A 23517-nucleotide genomic window follows, 5' to 3' on the forward strand; every position below is an offset into this window, starting at 1 on the left:
TGTGTTAATTCCATCTGTTGAGATGAGGAACTAAACCTTGAAGCCTGTGGGTTTTAAGAATCTTTAGCACATACTTAAATCAAATAAACCACTTTTACCACTGGAATTTAGGGTTTTAATTTAAGAATGCTTCTCTGGGACAAGTTCATGAGAATTATGAGCTAAATCCTTTAACAAGCTAAAGCCAGAATTTGTAGATGGAATCCATTTTGCTTTATAAGATTCATATATGTGAAGCCAATGATCTGTAACATGAGGCATTCAGAAAAAATTACTAAGTTGCTATTGATGATAAAGATAGCAGATATGCATGTAGCTGAGATAAAGTCACATGGCTCCCCCACACCCTGGACCTTGGCCAGTCACTTCAACAGAACCTGTTTCTGTGGGCAAGAAGATCAGAAAGAGAGGGCAAAATAACAGATGGCCAGCCTACCCTACTCTGCCACCCACGTAAGACAGCGCCCTGAGGAGAAGCAGGGCCTGTGTTGCAGTTGCCAAAGGCAGCACTGGGGTAGGTTAATGTGGGGGTTAAAGAGGGAACTATACGACCAGTCAGCCAAATTACGGCCATATGCCTGCTTATTTTGCTTATCCACAATGAAATGGAACAACTCAAAGATTACATCCTTGTGATAACATTTTAAAATTAGGAACAACCACATGGTACTCAGAAGAGAACACTGCATATTCCCAATAGAGGAACATCCACAAAATGCTCCAGTCATTTCTAACTCACAGTAGAATCCTTTCACCTTCCCCTTGATACATTAAGATCATAGCTATAACTGGCATCTTTGGAAAAACAAAATAAAAATCTTGAGACTCACATCGAATATGAACATTATTTGCCTAATAGGTTTTTCAAAGTGAATCACTTTTTTAAAACTTATATAAATAAAATTACTCTAAGAAAAACTAGCATGTTTGGCACAAATAGAAAATAACCCTTAAATCAATACAATGACAGTAAACCAAAGCTATTGAATTTTTGCTAAAAATATCACTGTCTGATGGAGACTCTGGGTCTGAGACCAGCTCTCCTGCTTGCAGTATTGGTGGTATGAGAGAAGTTCTTCTACCAACTCTAACCGGTCTACCTAGGGTGTCACAAGGACTGGCAGAGACGAGGAGAGAGGCCATCATTCCCACTGTGTGAGTCAATGCTGTTCAGTGCTGCCTCCACTACGACCACGAGTGGGAAACGCCCCTATACTCAAACTCTGGGGTGGTGAAAAGAATTCTAGAACTTAGACCACGAGGCCTGGGTTCAAAGCCTTGTATATGTGACTGTGGGCAGATCATGTCCTGCCTAGAGCTTCATGTTTCTCTTCCATAAAATGGGATGACATCCCCTTGAAAAGTTGTATCTAATGAGATAGTAGATGTAAACACATGCATTTGTAAACCGAAAAGGGCCATACATAAGTAAACAGAGTAGAAAGTAAAAAATTTTTTTTCAAAAAGGGAAGGACTCTGGGGGCTGGCCAGTTAGTTCAGCTGGTTAGAGTGGGGTGTTATAACACCAAGGTTAAGTGTTTGGATTCCCTACTGGCCAGCTGCCAAAAAAAAAAAAAGGAAGGACTCTGAAGGGTTTTACTTTGTAGAATTTACTTTATAGGTTTATATAAAGCATAATTCAGTGAACTATTATTTTGCTCACCGACAGAAAACATATTTTAAAACATTTTAAAGGTGGCACAAACAAGCTTCTTGGACTGCAGTGCACATTATCCCAGAAATTAAAAAGCTCTAGAAATTAGTGATCTCTCAACATCATTAACAAAGCATAACAACGATTAACCATGGTGTATATAATTTATAAGGCAAATAAAGAAACAAAACAGGATAATGATCATTTTAGACTTTCTAGTTTTAATCTTCTAAGGGTTTCTAGAATTTACCCCAAACAAGTGAGTCTGTGTAACAAGAATTAGTTTCTTTTCCACACTTGAGACAATAAGCTCAATGATGAATGGAGTCTAAAGTAGAAATTAAGTTTATTCTTAAAAGCTGACCAGTATGAAGCATAGACAAAACCCTTTCACATGCTTTTATTCAAAGGAAATAAAATTCATCCTGCAAAATGTTCTAATACAGTGAATAGGCCCCCAAAGGCATTTTTCTCTAGTTTTGGTTAAAAGTCCATGTGCATGCTACATATCGAGTGTGTAAAGCTACATTGTCAGATGACAATTGTGAATTTGCAGCTTATCAAAAGATTCAGGCTTATGAGAAAGTAACTGGTGAGAACATCTGTCTCTTATCACTGATCTTGCAAAAAATCAGGTAATTCAAATAGAGGCGTGTTGTTTCCTCTCTTCCAAAGCACAGTTCTATAAACACAAACTGCATTCAGCCTGGTAAATGAATCGCTTTAATTGAATGCTATGTACACAGTAACTGGAAAAACCATAAGTGATAAGAAAAACATATGGTGATGGCAACAGAAATTGGTTTATTCATTTTGCATAGTGTTGCTTCTTTAGTTCTCTTATAATTGACCTTCAGAATGATAAATGTGTAAAATAATTTTGTTTATTATGGCTCCAAACCTTCCAACAATTACACAAAATGAAAATTTTAAAGGAAGGATTCATTCTGGAAGCATTTCCATTGTTTACATAATTGCACAGCTATAATTTAGTGCTCGTGTTGTTATGGAAAATAAAAAAAGGGCCATTACGGGCCATTTCAATTCAAAATATTGCACAGTGGTGTCAAAATGGGGTAAAATGTTCACTTTAAAGCAGTTTAAAATGGATTAACCCTGTAAACAAAAACATTTCAATATAGTATTCCATGAAATACAAATGTTCAAGAACTAGCCATCCTTTAAACCATATTAGAAATGTTGCAACTGTACTTTCACACCAGTTACTTATACACTATTCACTTAATATTTGCTCACGGCCCAGCAGATGATGGCTGTAACACAATAGCTGGCCATCTGTCTCCCTGCCTTTCCTTCCCGCGGACTTGTGCCTGCTTCTCAAGAGCAAACAGATCCGGTTATTCCCCCTAAAGTCACTCAGTCCCTCCAGGAGGCCAAATAGAATCGTCAAGAAATAAAATCTGTGTATGCAAAATCATTCAACTCCTCATTTAACTTTTTACTTTAAGAAAACTAAAACAATACACAGATGATTTCATCACTATTTTTCAGAGATGCCTTTCTTTTATCTAGGAAATTTTACAGAAAGCTCTTTTTTTTGGCAAAGGAGGGAATATAGGGATCTGGTCATCTTGGTAATCTGGTTAATAAAAAGATTTTTGTTCCACATTTGGATAATTATTTAAAAATTTGAATGCAGAGGAGTACTTTTAACACTAAACCTGGATGTAATTTAAACTTGAACAATTAAAAAGGCAGCCACAATTCTGTAGTACTTTGAGGAAGTATTTGTAAATATCAATTATAGCACAATGGGCAAAGCTCAGAAATGCTGAGTGACAAGAAAACTTTAGTTACCAGAAGAACAGATCTGAAGAGGCCTCAAGGTTCCAAGGCCTGCTCCTCTCACTTCTGCTAGTGGGTCTTTGTTGCTTCAGCTCTGCACAAGGCCATCCTCTATACATTACAACCTGCTACCTGGCCTCTGATGATAAAAAATAATGCCTTTATCATTATGGCCCTCAAAAAAAAGCACAGCAGAGCATAACAGTATTGCCCTTCCCCAAAAGTCACTGGAAATAAAAAGATAGCAGGACAAAGCTCAAAATTACTTTCACAATCTGGGCCAAAGAATAAGTGGTACATGCTATGCATTATCTGTTCAAATGGCCACGTGTGGTGTAATCTGTTTGGAAAAAAAGCAGAGATTTTTACAAGTGCTGGACAAAATGTGACTTCTTTGCGTTTTACCAAGGACAGGAGAAATATGACAGGACAGAGTAATTGGGTTCTGTGGCTGGGGAATCAAAATCGCTTAGAGCTGTTTCTCACCAGGAGAACTGTTATGGAGAAGACTCCGAGTTTCCTTGGCAGCAGCATGCAAAAGAGAAAGGGAAGGAAAAAAGTGAAACAAACTTCTGACGGCCAGAGGAGCTGCTCTGACCATCTGCACAGCATCAGGCTTTAACAGCGACACGACCAATGGGATGATGGCAGAGAAAGTCACTGCAACCCTCAAACCGAAAAGAGAGCCTTGAATATTTTTTATGATTGTTTTACAACTGTGAAGAAAAACTCTGCCGGCCTTTAAACTGATGAAGACTGTCTGACAGTCTTGGTTCAGGAAAAGGGGGATTGGATGGATGGAAGGATTTACTTATTTATTTTAAGAAACACTGTATATAAATTTTGTTTTATACTGGAGTTGATAAGTCACTAACCTGTCTTATCTGCTTTTTATTGTTGGTAACATGCTTATTGAGATATAATTCATATATAATAAGATCCACCCTACAAAATATACAAAATAGTAATTTTTAGTACATTCACGGAATTGTGCAACCATTGTCACTGTCTGAGAACATTTTCACTACCCCAAAATACAACTCTACACCCATTAGCAGTCACTCCTTGTTTCCCCTCCAACCCAGTACCTGGAAACCACTAATCTACTTTCTCTGTCTATGGATTTGCCTGGACACATCAGAATATGGAATCATACGTGTGGTATTTTGTATCTGACTTTTTTCACTTAATATAATGTGTTTGCAGTTCACCCATGTTGCAGCACGTGTCAGCACTTTATTCCTTTTTATGACAGAATAATATTCCATTGTATTGATATTCCACATTTTGTTTATCTTTCCATCAGCTGACGTACATTTGAGTTGTTTCCACCTTTTGGTGATTGTGAATAGTGCTGTTATGAAAATTTGTGTTCAATTCTTTTGGTTATATACTTAATAGTGGAATTCCTGGTTCTATACTAATTCTGTTCAAATGTTGAGGACCTGCCAAACTGTTTCCCATAGCAGCTACACCATTTTACACTCTCAGCAGCAATATATAAGGGTTCCAATTTTTCCACTTCCTTGACATTTGCTATTTTCCATTAAAAAAAAATTATTATAGCCATCCTAGTGAGGATGAAGTGGCATCTTATAATTTTGATGTGCATTTCCCTGTTGACTAATGGTATTGAGCATCTTTTCATGTGCCTGTTGGCCATTTTGATATCTTTGGAGAAATTTAAATCTATTTAAGTCCTTCACCCTTTTTTAATTTTGGCTGTTTGTCTTTTGGTTGTTGAGTTGTAAGACATCTTTACATATTCTGGGCACTCAGCCCTTATCAGATATATGACTTGTAAATATTTTCTACCATTTTATGGGTCTTTTCACTAGTTTGATAGCATCTTTTGACATGCAAAGGATTTGAATTTTGATTAAGGACAATTTATCAATTTTTTTGTTTTGTTGCTTGTGTTTTTGGTGTCACATCTAAGAATCCACTGTCAAATCCAAGATCATTTAGATCTACTTCTTTTCTTCTAAGAGTATTATAGTTTTAGCACTTATATTTAGGTCTTTGATCCATTTTAAGTTCATTTCTGTATATGGTGTGAGGTAGGAGTATAACTTCATCCTTTTGTGGATATCCAGTTGTCCCTACCAGTTGCTGGAGAGACTATTCTTTCCCTACTGACTTGTCTTTGCACCCTTGTTGAAAATCAGTTGATCATAGACATAGGAATTTACTTCTGGACTCTCAATTCTATTCCATTGATCTATATGTCTAAACTCTTACCAGTACCACACTTTTTTGATTACTGTAGATTTGTATCAGCTTTAAAATAAGGAACTGTAAGTTCTCTAACTTTGTTGCTCTTTTTCAATAATGTTTTGGCTACTCAGAATTCCCTGCAATTCTATATGAATTTCAGGATCAGCGTTTACATTTCTGGAAAAATGGCTATTGGATTTTAATTGTGGGATTGCACTGAATCTGTAAGATCGGTTTGGGGAGTACTGTGATCTTAACAAAAGCTAAGTCTTCCAATTCAGGTATATGGGATATTTTTCCACTTAATTAGGTGGTTTTTAATTTCCTGTAGCAACATTTATAGTTTTCAGTGTATATATCTTGCATGACCTTGGTTAAATTTATTCTTCAGTATTTTATTCTTTTTGATGCTATTGTGAATGGAATTGTTTTCTTAAACTCATTTTCAAATTGCCCTTTGTTGATGTATTTTTTATTGACTTTTGTATATTGATTCATTTATTAATTCTAATATTTTGTTTTTTAGAGTGTGTGTACTCCTTAGAATTTTCTAAATACAAGATTATATCATCTATAAATATAGATAGCTTTCCTTTTTTGTTCCTGCCTGGGTAACTTTTATTTCATTTTCTTAGCTAATTGCCCCAGCTAGAATCTCCAGTACACTGCTGAATAGAAGTGGTGAGAAAAGACATCCTGTCTTATTCCTGATCTTAGGGAGAATGTGAGAGTTCAAAATGGAAATGCCTGTTATTTCTCTGATGGGAAGAAAGCCAGAGCCTATGATGTGGCATTCAAATCCAGAGCAACCTTTTCTCAAAATACTTTTGGAGAGCAGCAATTTAGTGTTTTCTGCAAGGTTGCTAAAGGTACTGCGAGATCAGAGCATCCAAGAAAGAACTTACCCTCCGTCACACGAATCAAGTCATTCTCTCAGCCCCAAATCCTCAGCTACGTGAACAAAACATTAAGTACTTTTCTCTGACCAATACAACACCTGCTTGCAGCCCACAGATCATGAGGGGTTGCTGCCTTTCACGTGTGCTTCCTATAATGGGCATTTCACAGCTCATTGGGGAGACTGACAGGGAGATGGCAAACCCATTAGGAAATTCTGGCACATTTATAATTCCATAAAATGAGGTAAACTCTTGGAGGGTCATGGAGAGAAATGACTTACCAGCTGTACCAACAATGCCTTGAAGACGCCACGGCCTGACTATGTAATGACTGTCTTAGTTGTGACCCTGATAAGCCTCAAATCCACAACATTACAGTTTGTACAACAGGCTAGCTTAATGAGGTTGGTGCAGATGCTTGAGAGCAGTTATTAAATCCTCACAATGAAGCCTTAGCAAAGGAGGGCTTCAACAAGTTGCTGTCAGCAGTGGCGACAGTGAAAGCGACTGGGTTGCACTGGACTCACATATTTGTAAAGTGTTCAATGAGCACTGGACACTGATGCAGCACTCCAAAAGAAGACCAGACTTGATGGCCAAAGGCAAGGGACAAGTCTATGCAGAAAGGCATTTATACATCACCAAGGAAGTTACTAGGGGCTGGAGAGGGGTAAGTTGGGTTGGGGTTGGAGGATACTAAAATCTGCTTTTCCTGAGGTAACCAGATGCTTGTTTCAGAAGAGGCTAAACTGAGTTAGGTCCCTCTGCTTGTTTCCTTCTCCCCCCTCCTCTACAGCTTTATAATGGTCTCTGGCAGAAGCAAAAGTAAAGAGATACTGCCACCACAGGTAACAGAATGGGTAAGAATGCACCTACAGTGCTTAATCATATAAGTAATATCATTAAGGTAGGAACTGCCAAAATGAGTAAAATACACACACATAATTAATGCAGGTACTACAGAGACAGAGAGCTATACTATTCCCAGGTTTTCTGTTCATCCTGTCTCAGGAATGCATAAGCAAGAAATATATTCTTTTTATAATATTAAAAACAAATTATTGGATAAAACCATCAGCTTAACTGAGTCAGGTGCTGCCCAATGCCATGGCTGCAAGTGTGTAGTGAAAATTTAATCAACCCTGCCAATGATGTCAAACAAAATAATCATCTCATTCTAATGCTGGAATCCACATTGGGACCCAATTGCACACTGTGTTACCCTAGAACAAAGTATAGAAATTCAGTAGGAAAAACACATCTCTACTGAATTTGGGCATCAAGGGTATTACTTTGTTCCTTTGGAACCACACAAACTTAGAAAAGAAAGAGATCCAAAAGACCATCATTCAATCTTTTCATTTTAAAGACATGGAGAAGGATATCAATCAAGATCAAAAACTGCAGTTAGCTGCAAAGTTTTGAAACAAACCCAAGCATGCTCCTCTTCCTTACAGCAACATAAGATATTAATTCAGGGTCAATGAAGCACCATTTGACATTTGTATAATGGGTCTCATAGAGTACAGCACCATTTTGAGGACGTTACTTAGCTCTAAAATGTGAATTGTGCTTTCCTCTCACTCTGCCTAATAACCACTTAAAAATGCAAACAATACTTTTTTAAGCTACACTTTCACATGAAGTCAGTGAGTCACTGCTGAAGCTTAAAATGTGCTTCCAAAATGTACACATAACTCTTAATCTCGTGGAAATATTATCAAATGAGGGAATTGGTCCATAAAATGCTATTTTCAAAATAAAAATAGGCCTCCCACCAAAGCATTCTTCTTAGGAAACTGCTGGGGAGAAACCACACATGTGCAAGGGGCAGCAAGGCGGAGTGCATTAGAAAGAACCTACTGAAAAATAATCCAAGAAATTTACCATTCCAAGAGAAACCAAGATTCTTATTTTTCCCTTAAAATGCACACTGGAGAAACACAGCAGTTGTGGCTTCTGACTCATTTATCTGTGGCCTCAACTCTGCGAAAAGACTTAGGGCTTCTGATGCCATCAAAAACTAGTGTCACATGCATGTAAACATGTTTCCTTCTCACATGCTGAAATCAGGAAACATGGCTCACAGGTTTGGATGAAAGTCAGCCTGCACTGGATTTTGTGAGGCTGTTTCCCATTCTATGCCCAAAAAACAGAAGAGGAAAAACTATTTCTGTTGGTGCTTCTCATGTCTTCTGGTGTGTTATCACATCAGAAAAGATATAAACTTTAGAAAGTGATTATTCATTCTTTTCATGCTCTCTAGTTTTCTTATAAGTAAAATTATTCCACCTGCACTTAGCAGCAAAATTGAAGCTCCGAACATTTCTGCGTTCTGTAAAAAAACAAACCGGGCAATCCTGCGGGCATTCGATTACAGGAGTCCACAGACCACCCCACCAGTGTGGGTGGAGTCCTTGATGAGTTATGCAGAGCAGTCACAACAGGTAACGTTTTTACTTTCTACTTAAGCAACAGAATTACAACCTCTTTTTTTTGGGGGGGGGACTTAATTTTTGTTTGGACAAAGAGTTCTCAAGAATGGCTGAAATTTGAGAGAAAAACCCCAAGGAAGCCATCTCTATCAACCTGCTTATGGAGAAACCTCAGGCCAGATCCACTAACAAAGCAGACAAACCTGAGACTTCCCTGCACACCCATCGTATGAGGGAGGGCCCACCACACTCGAATCCTGGAGGAAAATGAAGGAGAACACCTGTTAAAGATGGAGGCACTCTTGCTCTCCAGGATGTAGACTGTCAGCAGTAATGCAAAAGGACTGGGTCAGCAAAAATTTGCAAGGCTTAACCACAAACCACAGACTTCCTATTGAGTTACCTAGGAGATGGGCAGGTAGGGGAGGAGTTTACAGCTGGCTAAAACATATATAAGACATGTTTTTATCCAATAAAGTTGCTTAGTGTGTGTGCTAAGCCCCAGAACTTTGTGTCAGGTCTGTGGTTGACCACCTCCCCAGGCGGCAGCCCCTAGTTCAAGGCGTGCTTTGAGCCTTTTCCTTACTGCACTCTTTTGGCAGGGCTGTGTGCAGCCCTGCTCCCTGAGGGACTCCTGGCAGAGGCTATATGCATAGTCCTGCCTCCTGAGACACCCAAGACCAAGAGAAAGGTGCAGAATCCCACCACAGCGGGAGGAAGACGGGACCAGTCAGCCTCTTAAGAGTCAAAAATGGCTCATCACTTCAAATTATAGGAACACGTTTTCCATCTGGGTTTTTTATTTGCACGTAATGAGATTCATTTTCTGGGGTTCAAAAAAGTACTTTCTCTTTTCTTTTTTTAAAGATAATTTATTATATATACATGTGGGGTACAATGTTCATTTTCAATAATTGTGTACAATGTGTGATGGTTAGATCAGGATAGTTAGCTTACAAATAAAGGTGCTTTAAGGAAGATGTTGGAGGGAATGAGGAAGACGAAGAGTGCTTTAAAGATAAGATTCCAGTAAAAGATACCACTAATTTGCTATCTGACCTTGGAGAAATACTTTACCTCCCGGACAGCAATTTCATCATCTGTAAAATGGAAATGAAAACGTAACATACTCAAAGTGTTTTCATAAAACAAAAGAGATCATATCTGAAAGCATTCTGTAAATTCCAAAGCCTCAAACATTATTCCTTTTATTAAACTGTAGCAGAATTTATAATCATAGGCTTATTAAAATATTAATTTACAAGATCACTTGAAAAATAAGACTTGAAGCAGACTTGATTTAAAATCCATTCATTAAAAAAAGTTTGAAATGAAAGCCAAATCATTCTCATAATTTCGTACAAAAACACTTTATAATAAGTTGACAAATTTCTTGAGTGCCAACTGGATTGAAAGTACCACATCAGCCGATGTGAGGGTCAGAGGCAGAATGAAGCATGGCCCCTGCTTCCAGTGATGACCTCTAAGAGGGAGGGGACAGCTACCCATAGGTGAGAGTGAACCCAGGCCAGGGCTTCTGCCCTGGGACAGCCAGTCACCATTGCAACCAAGGGAGGAAAGCAAATGGCCTCACAGGCACTAGGTCTTGATGAAAGACCCATTCCACACACGTTCAACTAAGACTCCAATACAGGAACAAATGGTAGGTATTTTATTTTAGTGTCTCATTACTAAAAGGTTCTCTTTTGCTAAAATTTCTACAGCCTGCAAATACCTACCAAAGAATATTTTTCCATGAGAGAACAAAAGAAAAACTGTTGTTTATTGTATGTTTAGAAAACAATGCTCCTTCTAAAATGTGTTCCAGTAAACAGCATTAATTGCTGAACAATCTGCAATTACCACGCTACCACTTATTGTTATGCATTAAAAAGAAATCAACAGACAAAAAGACAGCACTTCTCAAAAGGAGAGCACTTTCTCACAGGAACAAAACTTGTAATTTAAAACGCTTTTCTTGATGTTATTTTTCCTTGTAACCAAACCTATCCTTTATGGATTATAAACCACGGTCATGATTTAAAATCTCTTATATTAAAAAAAAATTCCTCTCCAAATGGGAGTTAAAGTATCCTCCCTTCCCAAGTACAACTCTAGTACTTGAAATGCCTCTGTCTTGCAGTGCCTGTTTGCCTAGAGAAAAACGTGAATTTTCTTAAAATCTTCATAGAATTCTAAGTGAGAAAAGATGATTTCACAGGTCAACCAGCTATATTCCCAATGACAGGAGAGTCTGCAGTGACTGCACCAGCACCCACTGATGTGCTGGTCATTGTCCTCACCCTCCCAGGGCCCCATTTCATGACACAAGCAGCTCCAGCCAGAAGAGGCTACGCGGTCACTGACTGAGGGATGAGGTGACTTAAGCTCCAGCCTGGGACTCAAGCTCTAAAGTGGATGCTCACTCTTCCTGAGGCTGCCTGAGAGGCAGCCAGCTAGTCTTGGGCTGAATACTTTAGAGCTTGACAGGCTTACAAACACAAAATCAATCACCTGTCATACTGGAACAGGAAGCTGGCTTAGAACGTGTCTCCTGATGGTGAGCTGGAATCCACCTATAAGTCCCTGCTCTGGAGGTAAAATGGCCTAAAATCTCTCTCCTCACAGTACTGCCTCCAACGTCTGAAGAAAGCAGCTTTCTGTGTCCCTTTGCCAACTCGTCTCCATGCAAGCTCCTCTCTCAGCCATACTTCTTCCTCTCAGTCACCCTAGGCTCGGCAGCTGCAGGCCATACCACTGTTCTGAGTGGGCTTCCAGACAAAACCCACTGCAGATCATTTTAGTGTTAACTCAGATTTAATCAGATCACTCCATGTTAAACTTAGTAAATGGATTTTAAAAAAATAAATGAAGAATTTAATAAGACAAAGCATATGAAACTGCATCCCTTTTTTGAAAAACTATAAAATATTGGCAATTTTCATATAATTCAACCTAAAACATTTGCTTCTCTTACTTTAATCTTTCTGCATAATTTTCATATGCTTTAATTTCCTCAATTAAATTAAGAGAGCTAGTCTTTTATACTTTTGTCTTTTTATTTGTACTGACTGCCTAGCTCTTCCCCTCGCCTAGTGTTATCTGCACAGGTACTCTTCCAAGGCAAGGTTCCTCAACCTCAGCACTGTTGACATTTTGGGTCATAAATCTTGGTTGTGGTCCTGGGCATTGAAGAATGTTTAATGACTTCCCTGTCCTCTACACACTAGATGCCAGCGGACCTCCTTCTTCCCAACTGTGACTCCTCAAAATGTCTCCAGACATTGCCAAATGTCCCCTGGGGGGCAAAATCTCCCATCCTCCCAAGAATCCCTGTTCTCGGTTAATGAATGTTGACTAGCTCACCACAGCAGAAAGTTGATGCCTGCTTTGAAATGACAGTTGTAGCCAAAATCTCAGCCAAGCAGCTCAGCATAGCCGCTTTGGTCACCCATTCTCCCCCATGATGCCACATGGATTTGGAACAGCCAGGCTCAAAAGGAGGTCTTGTTTCCCCCCTTAATTTTCTGTCCATCACCACATTTACTGAGCATCTACTCCATCAGGAAAAAGACACGATGTTCTCCAATGACTCTACTAAGGAAGATTCCAAAGACCTGGGCCTTACAAGAGACCACAGCAGAGTCTTCTTCCAAAGAGAGAACTCAGAACAAAAAAGAACATGTTCTCTACTGAAAAATGTAGGCCAACTTATGCACTACATCATACGGTAACAGCTTAGTAAGAAGAAAATCTTTCATTTTTCCACGTATATTGAGTTGCTATTATATTGCATTTTTTTATGCTTTGACTTATTTCACATACCATGTATTATTAAACACATGGAAGGTTTATGGCTAAATACACATAATATATATTCTTCACTGATAACATCTACTTGAAAGAAAGTCTTTACACTTTAACTCCAACAAGGAAAATCAAACAAAACTCTAATTTCTGACCTCTCAGGTAGAGTTTTTCCTCTCTGGATTAGTCTCTCATGCTATCATCTTACACTTTTTAAAGTTGTGAAACGAGTTCATTGCACACGTGTTAAACCTCATAACTGAAACCTCTGCCATCTGTTACCTTCTGCATATTTCTACTTTCCTTATTAAGGTGTAAGTAGGCTTTGTTTGTGGCTTAATGAAAATAATTATTGGTTTTACAGCTGTAAAAGAAAAGAAAAATACCCTCCAATTTATTGCTTTGGTGTAGTCATCTATCTGAAGTCTACATGGCCACTGATAGGTGAACAGAGTTACAATAAAATTTTCTTTGACAAAATTTGACTAATCTATGGCTTGTATGTTCCCATGAAACTTTACAGGAAACACTAAAAAACCAGTGGACATTACTTGATAGTATAACATTAATTATATGACAGCTTTCATATCTTATCACTCTGAATTTGTACAATAAGCACATAAAAATTACTATGAACTTAACAATACATATCAAGAGAGAAGATATATATATATATATATATAATCCATCCTATAAGTATTATTCTTCTATTAAACCAACATCAAACTTGAAAGTGTTTTTATTGCTGCAGTAAACCCTTACATTCAATAAAATCACATTAATTTCAATAAAGCAAATTTAAATCAATAAAAATTGTATTTTTAGAAAACAAAAGAACTTAAGTGTCAACATACTTTCAAAAACAAACACTAACAAAATTGGCTAAGAAAAACATCAAATAAACAGAGACCTTTAGAAGTTCTATTTTAATAGCTGTAAATAAATTTACAATTTGTACACCAACTGTTTGAATTCCAACAGGGTAAGAAAGTATGTTCTCTTAAGTAGAGAGAACATGATCCTGGAAATCTTTCCCACACATTTCTAATTCCTAACAGGCAAGAATTCTTTGGGGACACCTTTGATGTATCCTCTGATGTACCTGCTCAGCCTGCCCTTGTGTTACGATGTCTAAGGTGAGAGAGGGGGACATCAGGAGTCAGTCTTGATAGTCATTTCCATCCTACTGTGCCCGCCACCCCCTTCTCTCAATTCACCTTCTTGCCTTTCTGAATTGAATTTTGCTTTGAGAGATAACAGGAAGAGTGTCGGGAGGCTCTACCTTCTCACTACACTTGCCACTCAGCACTAGACCCTACTAAATATTACACACGCACACACACAGACACACACAGAGGCACAAAATACACAAAATATATAAGCACGTATATACAAATACACACATATACATATATACACACATACACAAAAACAAATTTACACACACACAGACACACTACACACAAACCCCATCTGTGTCTCAGTCCTTGTTAGCCTTCATTACCTTGCCCCTGGGCTATTGTAACAGTTCTCTTTCTGTGCCTGTTGTCATCATTCCCTCATGATTATAATCCACCCACATAATCACTGTGCTTTAAGCTTCTTAAAAAGCTTTTTGGTCATGTTGAGCGTCGTGCTCAAAAACCTTCAATGGCTCCCCATGATCCAGAGCAGAAAACTATGCTGAATCAAGGCTCCCTACAGTGCTGCCTGGATTCATGTCCATATACTATTTCCATGCATCTATATGGCACTAAATCAAAACCACTACGGTCACTGTTCCTTGAACATGTTTTGTATCTGTGACATATGAAATGCCATCCTGCTTCTTGTCCTACTATCTAAATCTTATGCTTCCTTGAAAGTCCTACCAAATCCCACCTCCTCTGTGAGCTGCTTTCAAGCCAACTGAGCTAGAAGGGTATTCAACACTGTCCAATTTTCCTAATGTGAGTATGACTTATTTGGTCATTTGCACAAGTTGATGAATATTGCAGATATTAGTTTACTTGTCTCACAGCCTCGGAACCCGACTAAAGGCTATGAGACATATAAAACACATATCTGTAATATTATCAGGGTGTGGAAAAATATTCAACATGAATAGATTATTGAACTTGCACCATGTTTAGGAAAGAGTGATGTGACCCTAATAATAAAATGCCTAAAAATAAATCAGAGGATTCAAGAGGAAAGGGCCTGAGAGATCCTCTATCCAACTCATTCACTTGACCACTTGTGGCCCAGCAGGGACCCCATAGCCAGTGAGTGACAAAGCTATGTCTAGCTCCCAGGTCTCCCAATATGAGGCTAGCCATCCATAAAAGTCAGAAACTGAATATATTTTGAAGGCATCTTATATCCTGAAGTCTTGGAAGATACATTTCCCCATTAAAAACCTTAGAAATAAGGCTTGAAACTAGTCTTATTTTTACTCATTGCACAAGCCTATAGTATTTTTTAAAATTGTTTTTAAATGAAGCTTTTACAGAGATAGCCTTCTAAAGTTCCTTTGCTGATACATATCAAGGCTATTATTTAATCATCTGAACATCAGTTAGATCTTTAAATTCATAAATATGTACATTGAATTAAAATCCTGTGAATTCAGACCTTGGTAAAATCACTGCTGTACAAAATGAGTACTTTAGAGATATGTATTAAAATTATTTCCTTGGATATTAAGATAAACAAGGTTTCCAATCTGCCATCTTAATTCTTCACTTTTTCTGGAACTAAATACTCATTTATGTTTAGCCTTAAATATATTTAGAAATGTATGTGTATCTAATACATATGGTTCCAGTTATAAGTCTAAATTTTTAGCAAAGAACAATTCTTTGTCTGAGAAAAGGTGATGCAATTATTACATATCACTGCATGATACATGCTGTCTGGGGTTATTAAAAGAGTTAGGTATGGCCAATTTATAAGTATCACCCCTGGACCTTGCTTTTGTAGCTCACTGCTGAGTCTTACGCTCACTGAGGGGCCCCATGAGATCTTTTTACAAACGACTGTTTATTATTATATTATTCCATCATATACCTCATGAGAGGAGGCTGTAACATCCACTAAGAAAATCATGAATTATTTTGACTTCCATAGAATATTGCTCAATATATGATGTTTAAAATTATGTTTTCTTTAACATTGGTGTGGAAAAAAGGTTTATTAAAATATGAAGTTAAATGAAAGTAAAATGCCCCTTAAAAAAGTTTAATATTCTTACCTACAAAACAAGTTGCTAAAATAAAGAAAAAATAAAAGTAAATTAAATGAATGCTACAAGTGCATTTAGTAGCTGAAATATAAGCCAGTGTTGATCATGTATTTCCAGTGCCCAACACAGCACCTTGCAGAGCAGTCACTACCTAAGCCAGGGTCTTACTTATAGACAACAGAATCCACTTTTCTGAGATTAAGAGGAAAGGGATTTATAACAGGTCATTAGATGGCTTAAAGAATTTGAATCTCCATTGCCAGGAAGAAGGTGGTAAGCAGAAACACCCAGACACACCATAAGGCGGTTCCAGCAGAGACATCGCTTTCTGCACTTGTCACTAGTGATGCTCGTGACTGAGCAGAACTTGCACAACAGGAAGACCCAGCTCCCTCTGTGCCGCTGCCTACCACTCCACATGTCTGCTTTTGAGCGCCGTGTAGGTGCCACTGCAGGACAGAACCTGGGTTGATGCCAACCCAGCAACAAGGAGTTTAGAACACACAGAGTTCAGCTTTCTAGCTTGCCTTGTACAGAAGACATACTGGGTAGGTGAGAAGCAGGGTAGAACATGAACCCGTGGCCACATAACGTACAAGAAATGTTTCTGGATCGTAAGCACACGAGTGTGAAATAAACATATCATTACTCATATCTGACCCACAGCCAGGAAGTGGTTATTTCTCCACATGTTCTGAAATTCCACAATGCCTAGTTACATTTTTTAGTCAAATCGTTATATTCAACAATAAGAAAATGTATAAGGAAGGAAAAAAATCAATACTTTGAGATATTGGAAAAGTAAAATACAAGAGGTTACTCAAAGAGTTGCTGTCCTTCTGGTTCTCCTCAGCATTATCACAAGGGCTCATGCTTACTGCGGGCTGTCACGTCCGTGCCACAGATCGAGTGCGTTACCATTTTACCCCCTTGAAGTCTTCCAACACTCCTCTGACGTAGGCACCATAATTATGCTCATTTTACAGATGAAGGAACCAAGGCACAGAGAACCCAAATGACGATAACGGCAGGACAGGAACTCAGATAGGCTGACGAGAGGCCCATTCTCTTAACTGTCACACTCTATCACACTATATCATAACTTTATGCTGTTATGATTCAAATTTGTAGCTCGATGGTTACCTCAGGGCAGAACAGTACACACTTCTCTACCTGAGAGAGGTTTCGTGCTTTTCTGGTGCATCACAAAACATGGTGACATGGCATTATAGATGAAAATGATGAAGACCACTTTTCCCAAATTTCCAATATACAAATTTGCAACAATAATTTTGTATTAATGCAAGCTTTGCATTTAAAAGAGAATTTAACTTTAATGTGCAACAGACAAATTACATTAAGACATTAAATCTGAAAGTCATTGTTAAAAAATAGCTTACTTATTTTGAGCAAAGAAAACTTTCCAGTCTTTGATATATGTTCTTACAAACATGAAAATAAAATTCCTTTCCTTGACTGTCCTTTTCCATTTCACACATATTGATCTTTCCATATGTTTTAAATAATCATGAAATTAATAGGACCTGTTTTTAATAAATCCAAACCATAGCTCCTTTCATGTAAAAATATTCTGGGGTGAAAAGCTGCTTAAGCATTAGGAAAAACTACAGAACAACAAGGAACAGCTTCAGAAGAGACACTGCAAGACGATGAAGAGCTGGGAAGGAAACCATGGAAAGGCATTTGCAGTTAGAAAGGGGGAGCCCTGCCTAATGAGGAGGATTCTGAAGTGGAGTGGGTCCGATAAAACAGAGGGGAAGAATAAAATGAAGGACTGTTTGATACGTTCGTTAGCTGTAAATCAATGGAAAAGACATAGCAGGTGGAATAAGCCAGGCTTGCATGTGAATTCTAATCACCTTTGTAACATGTGGCATTGGGTGAAAGTTCTTGATATTTTTTGAACCTTTCATAAAACGGCTCATAATATTTATCTAACTGAATTGCAGAGAAGAATCAATTGTGCAGTATCCAGCATAGAATCTGGCACTGTGGGTGCTGGGAAATGAATACCCTCCAACCGTCCTCACGGGCACAAAGCAGCTGACTGGCCAACTGGAAGACCCCTTCACAGGCAGGCTGGGTAATCCTATCAGTCACCAAAATATTCTTTATAATTTAAAGTTACTTTGAAAGTGCTCATGATCCTAGTTATTTTCTAAACTAGTAATAGAATCAATTTTGTAAAAATTCATTATCAAGGAAAAAAAAAAGCCATTTCAAAGAATGTTTCCAATAACACGAATAAACCACAAACACCTTATCAAGTAGAATTTCCACCATACTATACATGTACTGGGGGAAATACTACTTGATAAGGTCATTTTGTTAGCTATTAAATATTGAAGTCATTAGGATAGCTAAATCTGGTTAAAACAATAGTAAAAAGAATTGTTTTGGAATGCACTAAGTTTTGAATTCTGGATGTTTAGTCTGTGTGTGTGTGTGTGTGTGTGTATATGGGATTTTTTTTTAGATAGAAATGACTATATTCGTTTACAAAATGAATCTGCTACCATATTAGACGAAACCATTATTTTATACAATTGTGTCACAGAACACAGGGCAATTTGCGAGACAGCTATTTTACAAATAGTTTTTCAAACTAAAAAAAGTCTTCAATTACTACAAGCACTTTATGTTTGAAAATATTTTTAACATCTTAAAGCTTATTTATAATTGAACACTTTATTGTTCACTACTGATGTAATTTTGATACTCTCAGATTTAGGAAAGCACCATGTAAAATAACTGTGCCGCCCACACCATACCGTTTATAGGGTCCAGGGTCCTGCAGCAGTTTTAAAGCTGAGTGGTGGCCTTTGAGTTGCATGGCTGAGTAATGCAGCAAGTGTGCCACCAAGAGGAGAAAAAATGAACTCCACTTTGGATTTTATTTGTAAAACAAAACTTAAATTTTAAAGAAAGTATTTGCTTATACTTATTAAAAAATGCAGGAAATTCTTTATAAAGTTCTCTCTGCACAAATGACTCCTTTTTAGTGCCAGGCTGCATGAAAGTGCTCTTTGAGAACTCACAAAATGTAAAAAAGTCCGGAGACGCTACCAGTCACAGGTGTAGTTTGCCAATTAAAAATGGAATTTAACTATATTCTCCACAGTAAATGCTTTCTTTTCTTTTTATAATAAATATGACATGTGTTTCCAGAAGTACATATAAGTTCTGGAACAACGACCATGATTCATTTATGAATCATGTGGACCAAAAGTTAAACTAATTACCTGAGGCATTTCTTACTTAAATGAGAAAAGTTTCTTTCATTAGGGGGTCTTAGGCATAATTTTCTTCTGGCAAAGGAATAAAGTTTAGTTAGAGTAATTTTGTTTGTCAGACAAAGCTTCTAAAATATATACCAATAATTGTTAAGGTTAAAGCAAAACAGACAATTCTATTAAACACACATAAAAATTCAAGCTTCTAATGGCCCAAACAATAGGCTGATTATAAAGGAGATGTAGGATATCCTTGTTTTGTCTCAGAAGTCTGGGTGTTGGGATTACTACCAGCACTGGGCCATTTTTAAGAGCCATGAAACAACAAACCACAAAAGATCACTGAGCCTCTACTTAACTAAAAACATGACACACATTAAAATGCAAAAATGATTTTAAGCATAAAATCTGAAAACTCCTTTTTCCACACTGTAAAATCATATCTTAAAAAAATGGTTTGTAAAAATGGGTTCTCAAATGCTCTAACATACTGTTGTTTCACACCTCGTTTCATTGTTTTTTTAAACACCAGCACACCTTAAAATAGATGATTCTAAACTCACACCTATTTATGTGACTGTCTAGGAAACTCATCCTAAGAAATTCTGTGTTTTACTGCTAACTTCAAATTTGCTTTTAGTAAATGAGAAGATTCTACAGTTGATTACTATTTCCAAGTGATTTTTTTTTTCCCCTTCAAAATCTTAGCAAAACACTGCTTTAAAGCCGAGAGTGGTTAAGTAAACCTTTCTCTCTTGGTTCTTTCACTAAGGGAGCTCATTATCTGTAAGAATTCTCTTCCCTATTTATACCTTTTAAAATTCCACACACCCTGAGTTGCAAGATGCTGTTGAAGAAGTTTCTACCTGCGATGATGACTGTAAAATATTTTGAGCAGGGAGTACAAACAATTCTACCTCACATCCCTATTTCTACATTTATTTAGGAAATAAAAGAGACAATAGGTCTAAGTCCAGCCTGCTATACAGATGTCCTCTACACACTGCCAAAGTCAGAGCAAACAGGACAAAGACAACTCACTAGGACAGTATGGTTATTACTTCAGATAAAAGCCCAACAATTAAAGCTCAAAGTATGTATCAGGAAATATACTGCAAAATCTTTAAATAGGGTCCAAGGGTTCAAGTACATTCTGAAGTTGTTACTGGCTAATCAGGAGAATGACCTCTTACCCTACGGGTATCGAAAGCCTGTGCATCTGCATCAGACATTCAAAGAATAAAGGAAATACCGAAAGGACTACTTCATAATTAAATGATCCAAGTCCACTGATAAATATTTATAGTTTAAAGGGTAAATTCTGAAACACTCCCCATACCTCTAATTGGACAAGACCTAGTAACAAAAAGTTCTTGAATCTTCCCTATTCCTTTCTTCCCATCTTCAATGTTACCATCTTAGCTCTCATCAATTTTTAAATCTATATTAGTTTAAACACTTCCTAATTAATCTGTCTCCAGCCCCAGTCCCCTACTCTATCCTACCACTACCATTTTCAAATCCATCCTCCAAATGGAGTCCAGAATAATCTCTGTGCAGTACAAATCACATCACTTGCTTGTTTGATATTTCCACATCAAGTCAAGAGTCCATGTGTCCCTGTCCACAACCTCCAGCTCTCCCCCAACAACTAGGTGTCTTCCAAAGGAAGAAGGCCAGGGACTGGCCACATTCTACCTTCAAAAGCCAGGGTCTACAAGGATGGTGCTGTAGCTAGTGGGTCCTTTGGCCTTTCTGTTCCAACTTAACCAAAATTTAAATTTCGTTGGGAGAAATTAAAATAACTCATCAAGAAATGTCAGGACCCCTAACTTATGGGTGGGTGAAGTCTTTCACGAAAACATCCAAACTACTAAAACAACACTTCTCAAACATTTTCAAATGACCAGAATCACTTTCTTCAAATATCTGATGCAGGACACAAACAAAAAGTGGTTGAAATAGTATTCTGAGACTGACAACATAAGCAGAGGTTAGACCACATAGGTCATAGAATAAAATTTATATTTACTTGGTGCAATGCAAAGTCAGTTGGGAGAAGAAAAAGGGATGTCATAAAACCTGGTTTACATTTTTGAAAGATCACTGTGCTTGCTGTGTGTGAAAGAGTTGAAACTACTAAGAAATTCAACATTTCTGATGAATTTTTGTATACTCTAATACACCTGTAAAGAGTGATATGCAGTTTCCACTTAATGCGTAATCATGATAAAGAAGTCAGAATACCTGATCTTCACTGGTTAATCCCAGGTGCATCACAAGGTAAAAATGCACTAAGAAATCTGAGTTTGGCAGAACATCCTGGCGTCTGGTCATCATGGCACAGATCAGCCTGTAGGCTTGTAGTTTGCCTTCCTTATATTCATTTGGCAGTGTTGTCGCCTGCGAAGGAGATGATGTTTCCAGATTAAATCAAGTCCAGATGCAGAGCATTTCAACATTTCATTTACTTCTCAGTTTTCCATAAGAGTTGTTTATGTAGATGTGGGATGTAGTGGCTTTAGTAAGACCCAGCCTGTCTTCAAAACATGCAGTCTTGGGCAATTACAATTTTGAAATTCAATTTTGGAAAGGAAGAGGAAATTGCAATAAAGGAATAAACACATGCTCACTTGCCTTAAATAACCATGATGCAAACATTCTGAGTGGTGGGATCAAGACCGGAGGAGACGGAGAAGACTGGTTATCCAGGCTTATTGCTAGATTATCCCGTATCTAATTCACAAAGAGGAGAATTTTAGGGAAGGTAACATTCTGTTTATTTCAACAGTAGTTCAATATTGTCTTCTATGGCCAAATAGATGCTGCCAATTAAATTTCTACAAGTTGAATGAAAACTTAAAATATTTATAAGTTTTTCTTTTATCATGAAATTTATTGTCCTTTTGAATTGTGTGTCTGGTGTACCATACCTGGTTTTAGATTTAAATACAAAATGAGGGCATTGTGTTTCCTTGCATGTTAATGCCTGAAGAGGTCCTGAACCCCAAATAATAAGAAATGACTTAATAAGTTATACAGTAAAAACAAATTTTTTTTAATAACATGGGGAAAATGTATGTTAGAACTAAAATAAAAACCAGAGTGAAAATTTTATGTATGTTAAGATTCTACTTTTGTAAAAATGTTTTTATCCACAGCAATAAAACTATATATTAATACTGGTTATTTCTGTGGGATGGTGATGTTCATTTTCTTCTTTGAATTTTTCTACATTTTTTGAATTTCATACAATAAAACCAGTACCACTTTTATAAAGAGAATAACTAAAATTACTTTATACCCAATTTTTAATATCCTATAGAAATATTTTAATTTTGCATGAAATGAAGTAACTTTTTCTGCATTTATAAAATAATCAAACTACAAATATTATAAATGAATCTTTGATAATCAAGTGAACTTTGCCTAAACACCTAATTTGGGTTCCTACGTTCAGTAGTTAATTGCAACACAGCTTCTACATTAAATGCTAAATCATTTTCCTGGATTAGAGTAAAAGGTAACATAGCAGTACCTTTGCTAGTTTGTACCAGAGTTCATAGAGATAGCCAAAAACTTTGGCATGGATCTTGGGTGACTGGATATTATTCACATCTCCAAGGATTCCCAAGATTCTTCGCCACAACACAGCAGCAGAGTCTGGGTGCCAACCAGTGAGGTTTCCTCCAGCGATTATACTACAGTCATCTGTAAGGCAGTCACTGCTATCTATGGAGAAAAATGTGTGTGCTTAAAAATGTATGTATCCAGAGTAAAATAATTAAGATAAAAAATGTGAAATGGCTGAGAATTTGAAAGAGAAAAGTGGCATCACAAAAAAAGGTCAAATAATTCTGTTCTTCAAACCAAAAGGTCTAAAGGTTATAGATGACATGACAGTTCCTGGAGATCCTGTGAAGGGTTTTATAAAACAGACGATGGGAAGATGGAGAGGCTTGAGCGGGATGGGTTGGGAACAGAGCTATGGAAATGGGTAGCGAGGGACATCCTCAGTGCTGGAGAGACATTTGTGATAGTTGTTACTGTTGTTAGGTCAGGTTTACTGGGGGTAAATCTTTCATACAAAAAATCTTCACCACTTCTTGTTTTAAGGAATGTATACATTCACATAACTCTCACCATAAAGTGCCACCATAATCGAGATATGGAACTGTCCCATAACTCCTAAAAGTGCCCCTTTATAGTCAGTCCCCTTCCT

General features: G+C 37.4%; 1 protein-coding gene across 4 annotated transcripts in view; it reads right to left on the reverse strand.

The window, feature by feature from the left end:
- Positions 1-23517, reverse strand: part of RALGAPA2 (Ral GTPase activating protein catalytic subunit alpha 2) — a 318832-nt gene that overhangs the window by 155917 nt on the left and 139398 nt on the right. For all 4 annotated transcript variants that reach the window (XM_063113596.1, XM_063113597.1, XM_063113595.1 and 1 more), the window contains 3 exons: positions 22834-23027; positions 21933-22031; positions 21543-21698 (listed from right to left, as the gene is read on the reverse strand). In XM_063113596.1, coding sequence (XP_062969666.1) covers positions 21543-21698; positions 21933-22031; positions 22834-23027 — 449 coding nt within the window. The remainder of the gene's footprint in view (positions 1-21542; positions 21699-21932; positions 22032-22833; positions 23028-23517) is intronic.

The sequence above is a fragment of the Cynocephalus volans genome, chromosome 11, assembly GCF_027409185.1.
Source record: "Cynocephalus volans isolate mCynVol1 chromosome 11, mCynVol1.pri, whole genome shotgun sequence".
NCBI classification, from domain to species: Eukaryota; Metazoa; Chordata; class Mammalia; order Dermoptera; family Cynocephalidae; genus Cynocephalus; species Cynocephalus volans.